The sequence below is a fragment of the Xiphophorus hellerii genome, chromosome 17, assembly GCF_003331165.1.
Source record: "Xiphophorus hellerii strain 12219 chromosome 17, Xiphophorus_hellerii-4.1, whole genome shotgun sequence".
Lineage (NCBI taxonomy): Eukaryota > Metazoa > Chordata > Actinopteri > Cyprinodontiformes > Poeciliidae > Xiphophorus > Xiphophorus hellerii.
In genome coordinates this window covers 8,190,803-8,206,316 of record NC_045688.1, presented here as the reverse complement: position 1 = coordinate 8,206,316, position 15,514 = coordinate 8,190,803, and the positions used below count along the sequence as shown (strand labels likewise).

Sequence of the window (15,514 nt, the reverse complement as noted above, 5' to 3'; positions counted from 1 at the left end):
TGTTTTTTTTCTTGATTTTAAAGGTGGGATTATATGGAGTATTTATTAACAGGCAGTAGCTTATGTCTGGAAAGATCTGTCAGTTCATTCATCCATCCATCCATCTGTACATCCATCCATCCATCCATCCATCCATCCATCTGTACATCCATCTGTACATCCATCCATCCATCCATCCATCCATCCATCCATCTGTACATCCATCCATCCATCTGTACATCCATCCATCCATCCATCTGTACATCCATCCATCCATCTGTACATCCATCCATCCATCCATCTGTACATCCATCCATCCATCCATCTGTACATCCATCCATCCATCCATCCATCCATCCATCTGTACATCCATCCATCCATCCATCTGTACATCCATCCATCTGTACATCCATCCATCCATCCATCTGTACATCCATCCATCCATCCATCCATCCACCTGTACATCCATCCATCCATTCATCCATCCATTCATCCATCCATCCAACCATTCATCCATCCATTCGTTTTTCACTCTAGCACCATTTCATACTCCAGATTTCTCTTTTCTCTTTTATTGTAAAAACTTTTCCAACATGTTGAATTCAGTCGTGTAAAAATCTTTGGTAAATTTATTGACCTTCATTTGTGTTTATTTTTCCATCATTTTGTGTCTTTGAGTTCCAGTTTCTCGTTTCTTCCGGGTAGATTTGTCTCCGGGCCTCGCAGCGCTCACAGTGGGCTGCGACTCCGGGAATCTGGGCTCCTTATCCCGGGTCCAGCTGCTGCTGCTGGACCGGCCGGTGCCACACACCGACCTGGACGAGGGATTCTCCCCGGTCCAGGAATGGTCTGACCTGATGTCGCCTTACGAACTCCCAGAATGCATTTCACCAGGTAAACACTGCCAGCATATTCTTGAAAAAACAAAACACAATTTAATTCTGCAATAAATCTGACATCTGAGCTTTTCCTGCCTTGGATGTGTCAGTTAAAACATAAAGTCCTCCGTCCTTGACTTATTACTTTCTGACAGTTTGAAAGAGATCGTTTGATAAGCAGAAACCATCAGTGATATACCTGGAAGCTGTCAGACAGGTGTGTCTGTGTTTGTGTCTAAAACTGTTTGAGAAAACACAACTGACCTCCAGAAAAGGGGAAAAACAAAACGCTGCGTTCTCTTTGAGACCAAGCGACGTCTTTATGACGCTGAGCGGCCTTTCCTTTTAACGACCGATCCGCCGCTGCGAGCTTCAACTGTCCCAAAGGTGTGGCCGCTCAGGTTTACTGGGATGTCAGCCAAATTATTAAAGATCAAACCGCTGGAGTGGAACATTAACTGGGGAAGTCCGACCCGGTTAGCAGGAGGCGATTTAAACCAATCACAGCACGCGTAACGATGGATAGGAGGCGAAGAAGAAGAGCGTGCGGATCGCTCAATTAGCTCATCGTCTGTCCTTTAAAGGCTGATAAGGAGGCAGAGAGGAGATAAACAGCAGAAGTTTGAAGCTCTGCAACATCAGAAAATAAATCAGAGGAAATCATTTGGATGTTTTCTTTCCTCAAACTCATGTCAAACTAATTTTTGTTTTGGTCCAAATCAAGATCATGAATGCTCTTAAAGGGCCAGTTGTGCCGAATCTATTGATAAAACTTGTTCACTAACTGTTAAAATATCAATGAATTTTTAAAATTAAATAATATTACTGAACATCTTTTCAGTCCCTCCAGGATTTCATGATTCTTTTTGTGATTTTTTGCTATAAAAATCTAAGTGTTCCTGGTAATAATTTGGAAATATTTGTGCTTATTTATGATGGTAAATGTGACTTTTTATTACTTTATAGATCATAGACTATAATATGACATCAATTAAGGCTGAGGCAGCTGTTTTGAACAAATAAGAAAGTTTTTGACAACTTTTGAGAAAAATCTGCAATAAACTTCCTAATGTAATTTGGCAGTAAACAGATAAAACCTGCATTGATTTGACTGATAACATAATATTTAAGCTCACTTAACATCATAAATCAGTTATTTTGATTTCAATGTGAAAAGATGTTTAATATTATTTAATTTTAAGAATTATCTGGACATTGATGATAATTTAATTTGTAACAAGACATTTTACCATGTTATAATTTAAATAATCTGCCAATGGAACAAGTATTTAAAAATGTATTTAAAAAATCTAAACTTTTTGTACATGCATCAAAAAACAAACCAGTTTGGTGAGTCGCTTTTTTTTTCAGAATCATTTTCTATAAAAGATTTAGGAGAATAAAACAGCTGTGATAAAAACAGATTTTAAAAAATTAACAAAGTAGGCGAGTAAAATGTGTTTTTGTTACTTTGAGGCACTAGCATTAAATGGTCTTTGTAATTTTCTTTTCAGCCGTCTATGAATATTTACAGTGAGCCTAAATGTGTCTGAATTCACTGGTAGCTCATTTTTCCTCTCAGGCTCCAGAACAATGTTTGCAGCTGGCATGCTTCTGCAGACAGGTGCTGCTCTGTTGCTCCTTTTTCTGCCATTATTTGCTCAGAGATTAATAGCCATAATTGGGGTTACTACACGACATTACTCATATCTGAGCACACACACTCGAGTACAAAAGACAAATGTGTGTGCTTGTGTGTGGGGGTGTGTGTGCTGCAAACACACAATCACTTCCTCTGGCTGCAGCGTCCTGAAGATGATGTTTTCTTTGCGGTTTTGTCAGGTCATTCAAGGCCTCTCACAGCTGGCAGCGGCTCTGAAAGGTGCGACTCTGCAGGGAAACTCCAGGAGAATAAATCGGTGAGCGACTCTGCCTCTTTAAGAGGAACTTTTCTCCTCTTTTTTTTCATCTCTCGCTCCAAAAACACTCCAGGAAATTAACTTCTATCATGAAATAACTGCAAAAAATGCATGTCAGACGAGTCAAAGTGTTTAATTGAGAGGTAAACACACCTTTCTGCTTGGTCACATAAATCAATTTTATGCTTAAGTACTATTTAATCAATCAAATTAAAGCAATTTTTATCTCTTTTCTGAAGTTCCACCAGTCAGCCCAATTTTTGTACAGAAATTTAAGTAAGATCAACAAATCGCCACACTTTTATGTTCAAGTTTATAGCAAATTTTCCACCAAAATGTTAAAAAACTATATGGTTTAGGTGAGAACTCCCAGATGCAGGTGGCAGTATTTCTTACTTTGACTCCACTGCTGCCTCAGCCTTACATGAGGTCAAGTTTTTGTCCGTTATCGACATGGCAAGGAACAAAAATCACATTTACTGTGGTACATAAGTGCAAAATATCATAACGTTTCTTGCTAATATTTGTAAATCAGCCTCATAAATCAGTTATTTTGATTTCAATGTGAAAAGATGTTAAATGTTATTTACTTTTAAGAAGCAATTATCGAATGCAGACACAGCTATAATTAATTAACAGGTTTTATCAACACATTCTGGCCATTCATGACTAGAATGTGCCTCAAAATTAAACTGAGTTCGACTCCTTGCTTCAGGAGGAAGCTCCAGCAATAAGGTGGGGAGGGGTCACTCCCCGTGCTCCTGTGGAATGGATTCAGTTTCTCCATGTGGTTTTAGATTAATCTCCGCTTTATGACAGAGGAGAGAGAGTCTGAAAGAGGCTGTAAACCCCCCACCTAGACGCAACGGCACAAGGAAGGATTCATACGTTCATAAATCACCTGAGGAGCCACAACTGCAAACGATCCACAGGAATCTGCTCAACACTTTGAATCAACCTCCTGTGAAACAGCACTTTTATAAATTATCGCAATGAAAAAATCATGAAAAAAGCCTTTTCACTCTGAGGTAGCTTCAGCCAAGTGCTTTGAAAAACTCTTCCCTAAAGTTACTACTTAGAAATTTTTTAATTTTTAAAAAATTATTTTAAAGTCAGTCAGTGTTTAGTTTTTTTAATAAACTCCAAAAGAGGGTGATTGTAGATAAAGTACATTTCCACCAAAAAACTTTTCCTAAAAACAATAGCAAACTTTCTGAGTTTCAAAAGTCTAAATTTGCTTTAAAAAATACTCCGAAAGTTTGAGATTATTCTTGAAAATTTTCTAGAAAAAACAAGTGCTTTTCTGAGTTTGAAAAGTAAAAATTTTCTAGAAAAAAATTCTGAAATTTTAGATTATTCTCAGAAATTTTGTAGAAAAAACGGGAAATTTTGTAGTTTCAAAAGTTACCAATTTGCTAGAAAAAACAAGGAAATTTTGAGATTATACTCAGAAATCTTTTAGAATAAACATGAAATTTTGAGATTAAATTAAGGAAATTTCTAGAAATAATTTGAGTTTGAAAAATCAAAGTTCTTCACCTTTTGAAACTCAGAAATGTCCTTGTTTTTTGTTGTTGTTTTATTTTTAGAAATTTTGAGAATAATCTCAAATTTTATTCTTGAAAATATTTAACTTTTCAAACTCAGACATTTCTTTTTTTTTCTAGAAAATTTAAATTTACTCCTTTTGTTAACATTTTCAATGCTCCTATTACACTGTCATAATAAACTATACTTTATTTCCCTTTATGTTTATTTATAAACACACACTCTAATGTTGTTCTGGCAGGTTATTGCATGAATAACCTGCTCTGGTTATTCATGCAACACTCAATAAAATGTCTATTTTTTCTATTTAAGAAAGGAATTGGATTATTTATTTGACTCTTTTAATGTACTTGTAATGTTATATCAAAAAGCTGTAGAATGTGCCATTTTGTTTGGTCCGATTAATCATCAAATCATAATTTTGAAACAGAAATCCCAGATCAAACCCTGAACTCACTGCAGATAACGTTTGCCCGGCCAGAACTTTTTGAACATTTTCTCTGTTTTTGGTCAGAACTGGTCTGAAGGAGGTTCTGCGTCTCCGTCTTCCTGGATTGCCGACCCGAGTCCGTCGCTGGAAATACTCCGATCCTCTGATTCCTCCCTCCTCTCCAGTAGGTTTCCCGTTTGTTTCAGCTTTAAAACACGTTCATCACCGTGTCGCCTCAGTGCTGCGGCTGCCGCTGCAGAGCTTAACAACAATACTTAATCAATGCGAGAAGCCATCTTCACCATTAGCGTTTGATCCGATAAAAGCCCGGTGGGTCCCTGTCAGCCTGGAGCCATTGTCCCCTCACTGCCAGCGCTGTGTTTGGTGTTCTCTTGCCTCCGGTACACTTAAGCCCGCTAATCCTTGCGAGGGCCAGCTGGCCTGTTGAGTTGGCTGTAGATTCATGAGCGATGGGTCCGAAGCGGCTTTTAAAATATGAACCCTGGAAATCTTTATCTGACCGTTTCTACGTCCTGCTTGTTTTGACTCTAATGATGCGTAGCTCGCTGTATTTCTGCGTCCATCAGGCTTCAGATGGATGTGTTGGTGTCAGTCTGCGGCGAAGCTGCTAGATCAATTCTGCAGTGAGGCAGAAATACTGCTTAGATGTTTCTTCACGAAGCCAAGGTCGAATTTATTGCTAAAGTAATAAAAATATATTAGATTTAGAGATGCATTGCTCCAAATACTATGACAGAGAAGTATCAGTGACGGATCTATTCAGTCTGATTCTATGCTTTTTGCTGTATTATTTATTTTACATAATATTTTTTATTGCAGTTTCTGAACCATTTGAAAGAAGGTTTGTTTCATCAGTTTCTTAAACTACGAAAACCTGAAGAAGGTGCTTCTGACCGTTGACCTTTTAGAGGTCAAAGGCATGGTCACCCTCTGGAGGAGGAGGGGTCATCATCGGCATGGAGAGGTCAATCTGGAGGTCATGCTGCTGCTAAACGACCCCCAGGCTTGTCTTTGTATGGAAAGGTGAGGTTTGTAATGCAGAGGGTCAAAAATGCTTAATTACTACTGGATCTTAGTCTAACAAATTTAGCTGGACAATAAATTGTCCCAAAATTTATTGCGATAAACAATAATATTGTTGTTTTGAGACCATTTTTCAAGTGATAATGGCACAATAATTAACATTTATCCTCTCAGAGACCAATAGTCTTTAAGAACTTCTTCACATTGGAACTGGAAGATAATTTAAATATCCAAAATAAAACATAACAACCAAAACCAACAAAACACTTGAAATTTAGTTCAGTTTATTTATTTAGCACCAATTTACAACAAATGCTGCCTCAAGTCACTTTGCAGAAAAAAATCAAAACAAAAGATAGAAAACAGGCGTTTAATGAAAATGTATTTTTTGGGAATAAAAATGTTTTCTGACCTGATTGTCTGATAGATTCAGTTTGATTTGGAACCAAAATTGCAACATTTGTTACATTTTCATCTGATTGGTTCTCTTTCTCACTACATTGTATCAAATGAACCAAACTAATTAAAAAACCTTTTCCACTCCTCACCTGTGGAGGCGCTGCACCAGGAACCACTGAAAGAAACGACACAAAAACCTCAGAAAAAAACATGGACACGACTTCCTTCATTGCAAAATGTAAACATAAATGGAGTAGCGTCAGATTTTAGCGGATGTAGGATTTCTCTTTAATCTTTGGCAAAAGATCAAGAGATATTTCTCATTTCTTGCATTTGTTTTGGTTTTATTTACCCATAATACCTTGCACTTTAGTCCACTTCCTGCTTTTGGAGCAGTCTCCGATTGTATTGGCATTTGAGCCGCACCAAACCGAGATTTGTAGTTGGACCAGAGTTCACTTTTTTAGAGTTTGATTGTACATCCAAACCAAACTTTTAGAAAAAAAACTACGGTTTGATTGAAGTGGACCAAACATGGCGGATGTGAATCAACCCTAAAGTTTTTCCACCCTTTATTTTCCTTCACCTGCACTTTAACAGCCAAAAAATGTGTCAAATTTCACTTTCTTCCACACTTTTCCAGACTCTTGATAAAAAAACTCAAAACAGTTTTTTGAGAAAGCTTCTTCTTTCTTGTTTGTCATTAGCATGAGTCGCCCATTTCTTCGGATCGGTTGAGTTTCTCCCACCAGAACCGCTTTGCTCATCAGCCATTTATAGCTAGATTAATCCCTCCCCTCATATTTGTTTCACGGTTGTTAGTCCTCAGTCACTCGGTTTAGCATTCAGCTGCGTAGCTAAGGCGTTAGCGCCTGAATGAACGTAGCGATAATCTGAAATGACCCTGCTAAAAGACAGAGATGATTCTTGCAGAGATTAGCCATGTAGCGAGCAAAGATCGTTTCCCCCCAGCGGACCACACACTGACAACGTGTTTCTATTGTTTCCAATTCACCGCTGCTTCGGATTCGCAAGCTATTGTCTCGGAAATGCTCCAACATTTCCCCAAAAACCCCGGACTCAAGGCCTTTGATTGGCACTTGTCAGGGCTGATAGAGAGGGTGACATGTTGGAGAAAGGCGTCAATGAAGAAGGCCTGAAAGGAAAATCCGCTACCCATGAATAATAACTCGCAGGATTTTCTCTTTTACTCCTCCTTCCTCCTGTTCTGCCATTAAAGCCGATTGTCTCGCTGATGCTCATCCTTTTCTCAAACAAGCAAAGAAAACGATACAAGTCCAGCCGTTTTGCCTCTGCCTGGTGCGCTGGATGTTAAAGGGTGTGGGTGTTTTTGTTTTGTTTTTTGTCCCTGGTGGCCTTTCTGAGATCAGCGAGGGGATTTGACTCGGCCACTTTCAGCCAAATCCAGATATCTGCTGTGCTGAGATGCTGTGGTTGGTATGGCAACCCTCTTGCTGTGGTTTTAGATGAGCTCTTGTTTCCAGCTTGACCCGACCTGCAATCACTGCTGTGCATTCGTAGATTAGGCCGTGTTGGAGGTTTGGATATAGGAGGGCTTTGAAAGAAAGGTTTCAAATCCTGAATAATTTCAGTCAGAGCTGAAATCAGCGGTAAACGTCGACCTACTTCATTTGAATATCCTCCAGATCCACCCTCTGAAAAACTGATGCAGCTTTTGTTTTACTCATTTTTAACAGACATTGAATAAAACTTTGAATAAAACAACGTTTTGATTGCATAATCTCACACAGATCATTTTTTATGTACTGAAAATGTTTTGTTTTTAAAAAAAACAATATTCCTTTTGCTAACGTACAAATGAGTATTGGGACCATACTAAGAAAAAATTAAAATATATAATTACAAAGTTAAAGTTGAAATATTTCAAGAATAAAATCCTAATTTGACTTCATTCTTGTAATATTATGACAAGAATATTCTTGTAAAAATAATAATTATAAAAATATTTTTATAAAAAATAATTATTTTTTATAAAAAAAAATTATATTTTTTTGTCAAAAAATAATTATTTTTTATAAAAATAAAAAATAGCATTATTTTTTATTTTCTTAGCATGATCCCTGTTTTTTATCCTAATATATCTCAATAATATCCCACTGAACTTAAAAAACCCTCATCGTTAAAATGTCTTAAATTAATGTATCTGATTTTAAGGCCTTAAAATGTTTTAAATTCATTAGAAAATGTACACGTTTGCCTTAAATATGTTAATGACAGGTCTTAAATATTGTCTGGCAGTACTATTTAAACTCGTAAATTTTTTTTTCTTCCATATTTAGGATTTTTTTTTGTAGTTTGACACATCAGTTTCACCAAAAAATACAAACAGCCCACCTAAAGTTGTCAGTTTGAAACATCAGCTATCCTAAACAGAAAAAAGAAAAAAACAAAACAAATTCTGTAATTGTTTTCAGGTAGTTAAAGTATTTAATAAAAGGCTTCCATACCTGAAAAAAAATTGTGTAGCTTTGTAAATTTGCTGCTGTTTATTTTTCTCATGGGACTTTTCAGTCAGGCTACCGCTAACTAGCTGCTAATAAACTATCGCTAACCTTTTTGTTAACTGTGAGTTATCGCCAGTTGTCTTCACCTCTAGCTCATTTCTCTTGATGAATATGCCAAAGATTGGCACTGCTATATAAAATGCTTTCTTTTTCAGTTTTCTGTCATGATACAGGTCTTAAATTTCATTCATAATGGTCTTATAAAGGTCTTAAAACCCTGAGGTTTGAGATCTTGAAGTAAGATTTGGAAGCATATCATAAATAGACAAACAAAATCAGATAAAAATGTGCAAGTGAGCTATTAGCTTTTAGCATTGTTGCCCTGTAGCAGAGAATGAAAATTATCAGAAAGAAATGGTTGAAAAAATCAGTCTTTGTGTAAGGACTCTACCTAAAAGACAAGTTTCACTTTTTTTGACTTTCAAAAGTTCAGATCTATTGAGATGCACCTGTATGTAACAGTCCTAAGGAAAGTTTTTGGTTTTTGAAATTTAATATCCTCACTTGTCATTCATCATGATGTCAGAAAGATGTGTTTTTGTTGCATGGGAGAAGGAATGATGAATTTTACGTTGTGAAGATGAATACATTCCCCTTCCTGCCGTCCGTTTTGGTGTCACCGGCGCTGCGGCAGGACATGCAGGCGTGTGATTGTGTGCAGCCTGGTGGAAGACGTCCTGTCAAATGAGACATGGCTCCATCAATCTACGCCGCTGACCTTTCTGCGCTCACCGGCGGGATGAATGAATTCCCTCCACCGTGTTCGGAACGCCCAATGAATCCAAACCATTGCTGCTTCTCGACTGGCCATACTAATGAATGAATGCATCACTTTTAGTATTACCACACATGCGCGTGTGCACCAAACAGACAGTTTGCAAAGAAAAAACTTATAGAAGCGTCTCTAGAAGACAATGAAACTCTTCTTTAGTCTCGAGTCTGCATTGATGGAGCTCTTTGTCTCCACACTTCTGCACCGAGAAGTGTATTCTGTGGAGGTTGAATTGGGAGATAATGGGACTCTTAATTGGCTGGGCTTTTACAAAATGGATGGCTGTTTAAGTTTCAAGGGCAGCGCTTGGTCTATAGTGTGGCTCTCAAAGGAATGAATGGAAATGTAACTCCTGCATCTGAGAGAACGATGAGATGAGAAAAGAAATGGGCTCTAGTGGCTGCTTACATGCAGATGATCATGAATACAAATGTGTTTTTCTTGCTCTGGACTTTGCTCATTGTTGGTTTTAATTTAAAAAATAGCAACCTTAAATAGGCTTCAGATATGGCCCTGCATTCCTTAGGATTTTAGTAACAAAATGTAAGTTTTAAGATCACCTATTATTCTTACTTGAAGTGGTTATGAGTTATACTAAAAATTTGATTTCCTTTTTTGCACAAAATCAAAATCATAGTCTGCTCAATTCTCCCTGAGCTGTTTTAGGGTGTCTTGCCTCTTTAAATCCAAATAAGCTGCTGCTGGTCATGCTCGCCAACTCAACATTTACACCAGTACGTGAAAATGGCTGCAAACAGATGCACAATCATGCATCCGTACATGTTTGAAAAGCAGACGTACAGCCTCCTGCACAACCAACAAAACGTGCAGCAAGTCAATAACAAAGTATTTGTCTTTTCCAGCAGCCATTATACAGCGCATACAACAGTAAAACCAGCTGACCAAATGTGCTGGAGCTCCGCTTTGGTTGCTAGGTAACGCCGGAGTGCCTGTTTTTGAATCTTCCAGACACCAAAAAACCGCTGTGTGGTTTTTTTATTTGTTTGTTTGGTTTTTTTTAGATTTTGAGCTGTTTTTAGAGGCAGTTGAGACACAAATGGAAGCACAAAACCATGCAAAATGTAAATTTTGCATAACAGATCCCCTTTAAGCTGACTTGATGTAGGTAGCATTTATAAAATCCTTACAGAACAGCTTTTAATGACTGACTGTTGTCCTGCTTTATCCTGCTTTTTTAAGTGCTATGTGTTTAAGTATTCTCCTTTTATGATTTACTTGATTCCTCTAAAATGTCTTTGAGTGTTTAAAAAACCGCTATATAAGTAAAATATATTGCTATTATTATATCCAATTCAAGGAAGCATAATAACACCACAACCACCAGAATCAGACGGGTAAATGTCAGCACCAATAGCTGTTGTTCTGACACGGAAGTCACTTAGCAAATTGCTACATTTTCAGCTGCTGCTATTCTTTTTCACACTGTCAAATGAACCTGACGCCTTGAAAAACCTATTCCCCTCCTCGCCTGTGGCGCCGCTGCACCAAGGACCACTGAAGGAAGCGACACGAAAATCTCTGAAGAAGACAAAGTGTAAACAAAAATGGAATAGCGTCAGTTTTTAGTGGTTGTAGGATTTCTCTTTTGTCTTTGGCAAGAGACCAAGAGACATTTCTCATGCTAGTATTTGTTTTGGTTTTATTTATTTGTTCTGACCAGAAAGTCACTTAGCCATTTGGATTTCTTGGTTGTTACCATTCAGGACTGGCTTGGATATGAAGATTATATAACTTTTTACTTTTAAGTGAACAGTTTCACACTGGGGGTTTAATGTTCCCACTCAGACGAGGAAAACCCGGCTGAGGACCGACCGCAGCATCCAGGAAGGAGCAGCCATGTTCTGATGGACGGAGAGCGAGTTGAGGAGCGGGACGAGGCGATGGAGGAGAGGAAAACCAAGGCGCTGAGTTTGCTCTCCAAACTGCAGGACAACGCCCCACGGCGGAGCAAAACCAGCAGGAGCCGCTCCAACTTTGAGGACTGTGAGTTTATCCTGACTCTTTTAGCATTTATAATTTAAACACAGTTTGGTAGAAACTGGCTGCATTTACTCAATTACATTTATTTGAGTAACTTTATTACTTTATTGAGTAACTTTATTACTTGAGTAAAATTATGTTGAAGTAGCGCTACTTTTACTTGGGTACTCTGCCGACCTCTGAATTTAAATAATAAAGCAGAGACAGATTTAATGAAACAGATGATTAAATTCTGATTGTTGGTTTAATATTTGATAAAATTTTGGGGGTTTTTTTTGGTTTTAGTATGGAAATGAACAAACTCCAGATTCTATTGAATAAATCCTTCCTTCCTTATAATTTTCCTTTTCATTCGTAATGAAGTGCCATTATTACATTTAGCAGCGCATACATGAGATTGATTGACAGCGCTAAGACCCTCCTCCTGGCTCTGATTGGTTGTTTTTGACAGCAAACCAATCAGGGAGGAGAATATTACTCCTCTTAATGTCACAACATGGTGACAGTTTTAATAAACACAGATAAAACATATTTTTGTAAAGGTTACTGTACCTTTAAATCTGCCGTTTTTTCACTACAATCACCTCTAAAATGACAAAAATACATATTTATATGAAAGTTTTTTGTACATTAACAGGAGATTTACACTTAATTAATTAAATTATGGTATTTCTAAAGCTTAAGATTACACAATCAGTGGTTTATTTTTGCCTCTGTGCCTCTCTGTTTGTCCTCATGCATTGTTTGTGGGTTCATTAAAGTGCTTCTGCCTTTCAGTCCACAGTCTGCCACCGGTCCAGACTCTTGTGGCCCCTCATTAGGCTCTGAAAGGGAAAGACGGGTTTTAATTGGTCTTGTTTCATCCAACACTGACTGCTTGCCAGTGGATTCCCAAAATTCTCTGCTCCCCCCGCGCTCACACACACGCCAGCAGCTTCCTGTACTCGGCCACCCATCGTCAACCAGCCCAGTGACCCTGTGGGTCAACCGGGTCAGCGCCGGTTAGCGGGAGCCGCCATGTGGCTCGTGTCTGAAGTCAACAGTAACTGATGAAGAGAAGAAGAGTGAAGAGAGTCTGGACACCAAGAGCAGATTCAGTCATTTGGTCATTAAGTTTCTGGAAGAACGGCGACCGACAATGACTCAAACATCCAACCTTCATCCAACCATTTAACCATCATCCAACCATCTAACCATTATCCAACCATCATCCAACCATCTAACCATCATCCAACCATCTAACCATCATCCAACCATCTAACCATTATCCAACCATCATCCAACCATCCAACCATCTAACCATCATCCAACCATCTAACCATCATCCAACCATCTAACCATCATCCAACCATCTAACCATCATCCAACCATCTAACCATTATCCAACCATCATCCAACCATCTAACCGTTATTCAACCAACCATTAAACCATCATCCAACCAACCATCCAACCATTATCTAACCAACCATTAAACCATCATCCAACCATCATCCAACCATTATCCAACCAGCCATCTAACCATCATCCAACCATCATCCAACCATTATCCAACCAATAATTAAACCATCAACCAACCAATCATTAAACCATCATCCATCCAAACATTATGCTTAAAAATAAAAAACAATGCCACCAGTTTGTCAGTATTTCAGATGTCTAAGACAAAAAACAAATCAATAATTATCAATATCAACTGATATGAAACACTTATCTCATCCATATTATCCAGCCCTAAAAGTAGTGATATTTCATAGTAAAATTACTTACTTAAAACTAAACGTACAGTAAAAAAATACTCCTATTTTTTTCCAAAGAGTTAAGTAAACATAAGTAGTTGCTACCCAGTTGTGTATGGGACACCTGTCGGCGTTGGGTCGACTCCACTTTGTCTCCACCCACCATCAGCAGCGTATATCAGGGCTAACTTGTTTCCAAGCAGTGAAACACAAAAATAAACATCAAACGACAAAACGCAGTCTAAGAGATGAGAGGAGGTTGTAGTAATGGGACCTCCTCTCACTCCAAGTGTGTGTTCAGGTACACTGCCTTTATGCAACTCCTGTTTGCTCAGCCTTTGCACTGAAATTATGTGTTTACCATCGGTCCGGAATAACTGGGCAAACAAACAGCTCGCCTATTGATGAGCGGCAGCGTGGAATATGGCCGCCGCATTCAGAGAGAGAGAGGGAGCGCGGAGTAAATCTGTCAAAGGCTCCATTATGTGGTGTCCAAACAGAGAGCGCTCTCCACAATGGCCTTATTAATGGGACAATGTCAAGGAGCGGCGGAGCAATAATAGCAGATGATTTTTCTTTGTGAGGTTATCTCTGGAGATCTGCTCTCACATTAAAGCAGATGATTCGGCCTATGGGAGTCGTATCGGCGATGATCTGAGCTGATTGGTCTAAAGTGTGTCCGTGTGTGTGCGGAAAGCGTGGGCTGCGGTTTGTGGTGAGCTGGATGGCATGCAGCCAGAGACAGGAGTGTGGCTGCTACGTGTGTCTTTGTTTGTTTTCCTAGCAGAGCCTGAACCCCCCTCAATACACACACACACATACGCTTTGTGTTTTTGGAGAAAGTGCAGAGGCGGGGTTGGAGATTTGTGTGTTTGTTTCAGTAAAACAGTGCGTGCGGGAGAATGTTATCGCCTTCATATTGTGCCGACTCATTAAAGAAGTTCTGCTCTGATCGGATTTCTGCGACTAAAAACAGCTGCTCTACGCCTGTTGTACTTCACAAACTCATCGTATCGCTCCTCTAAGATCAACATTAAAAAATAAAACATTCTTTATATTTCGAGACACAGGATTCTAATGTAAAGCTGCAAAAACAGACTCACAAAAAAGATTTTGTGCAAAAACACAAAATCTTACCAAGTAGTTTTGGTTTAGTTTTTAGTGCATTTACCTTAGTACATTTCAAATAAGACAAACTAACTTAAGAACAACTTTTCAGCAAAATATAGAGGCTTGTTTTAAGTAAATAATTCCTTAATATTGATGAAAATTACCAGTTCTTTGGGCAAATTAATTAACTTGCAACATGGGAAAAATGACTTGTCGTAACTTAAATAATCTGCCAATGGAAGTAGCACTTTTTCATCAATGTTAAGTAATTATGTACTTAAAACAAGCCTCTATATCTTGCTAAAAAAGTTACTTGTAATAAGATTTGTCTTATTTCAAGTTTGCTGAGATATTTACGCTGGAAACAAGACCAAAATTACTTGGTAAGATTTTGTGTTTTTTATAGTGTATGTACCTTTTATACAAAAAGTGGGGTGTTTTTTTTTTTTACATCACCATGATATAAAACAGATAATCTGTGAAAAAATCAAGTTCCTTTTCCTTCTCCCAGTTCTCCCAGTGCTAACTGCAGAACTTGGGCAGAAACAACCAATCAGAGCCAGGAGGAGAGTTTTAGCGCCGTCAATCACTCTCCGCTAATGTCGAAAAAACACAATTTTGCAATTGCTGTGTTTCCCTTAAATATGAAACAGCCTTAAAATTACATGTAAATAAGTTTAGCACAATAATTCATTAAAAGCCATTTTGTGACATTATCCTCTCACCACTTCCTGTCTTCTTCTTCGTCTTTTCCACCAGTAGCAATGTCCGGTTGTTGATCATGTGACTCGGGATGCTAATAAAGAGTTCCCATTGCAGTTTTGCAAAATACACTAATTTCAATACAGCCGAAAAACAACTTCATTGTATCGCAAAAATTTCCACTAAGCAAATTTATTTCCGTAATTCCAATTTGCTTAACATTACGATCAACGGAAACGCAGCTGTGACTGGACGGTGAACAACTCTTTCGTTCTTTCTTGGTCAAAACATAATTTTTGAGAATTAATCAAGTTTCCTTAAAAATTTGTAAAAATTATCTAATTGAACTAAACTTGATTTAAATAAAGCAAATACTTGAAATGCACCACTATATGTGAATCTATATCACTTTAATTATCAGAATAAATTACCTTTTCATTGTTGTTCTG

At 38.0% G+C, this 15,514-nt stretch overlaps 1 protein-coding gene across 1 annotated transcript in view; it reads left to right on the top strand.

The window, feature by feature from the left end:
• LOC116737007 (nucleolar protein dao-5) overlaps positions 1 to 15,514 on the top strand; it is a 73,557-nt gene that overhangs the window by 41,755 nt on the left and 16,288 nt on the right. Inside the window, exons 7-10 of the mRNA XM_032589946.1 lie at positions 685 to 873; positions 2,700 to 2,776; positions 4,839 to 4,938; positions 11,322 to 11,519. Coding sequence (XP_032445837.1) covers positions 685 to 873; positions 2,700 to 2,776; positions 4,839 to 4,938; positions 11,322 to 11,519 — 564 coding nt within the window. The remainder of the gene's footprint in view (positions 1 to 684; positions 874 to 2,699; positions 2,777 to 4,838; positions 4,939 to 11,321; positions 11,520 to 15,514) is intronic.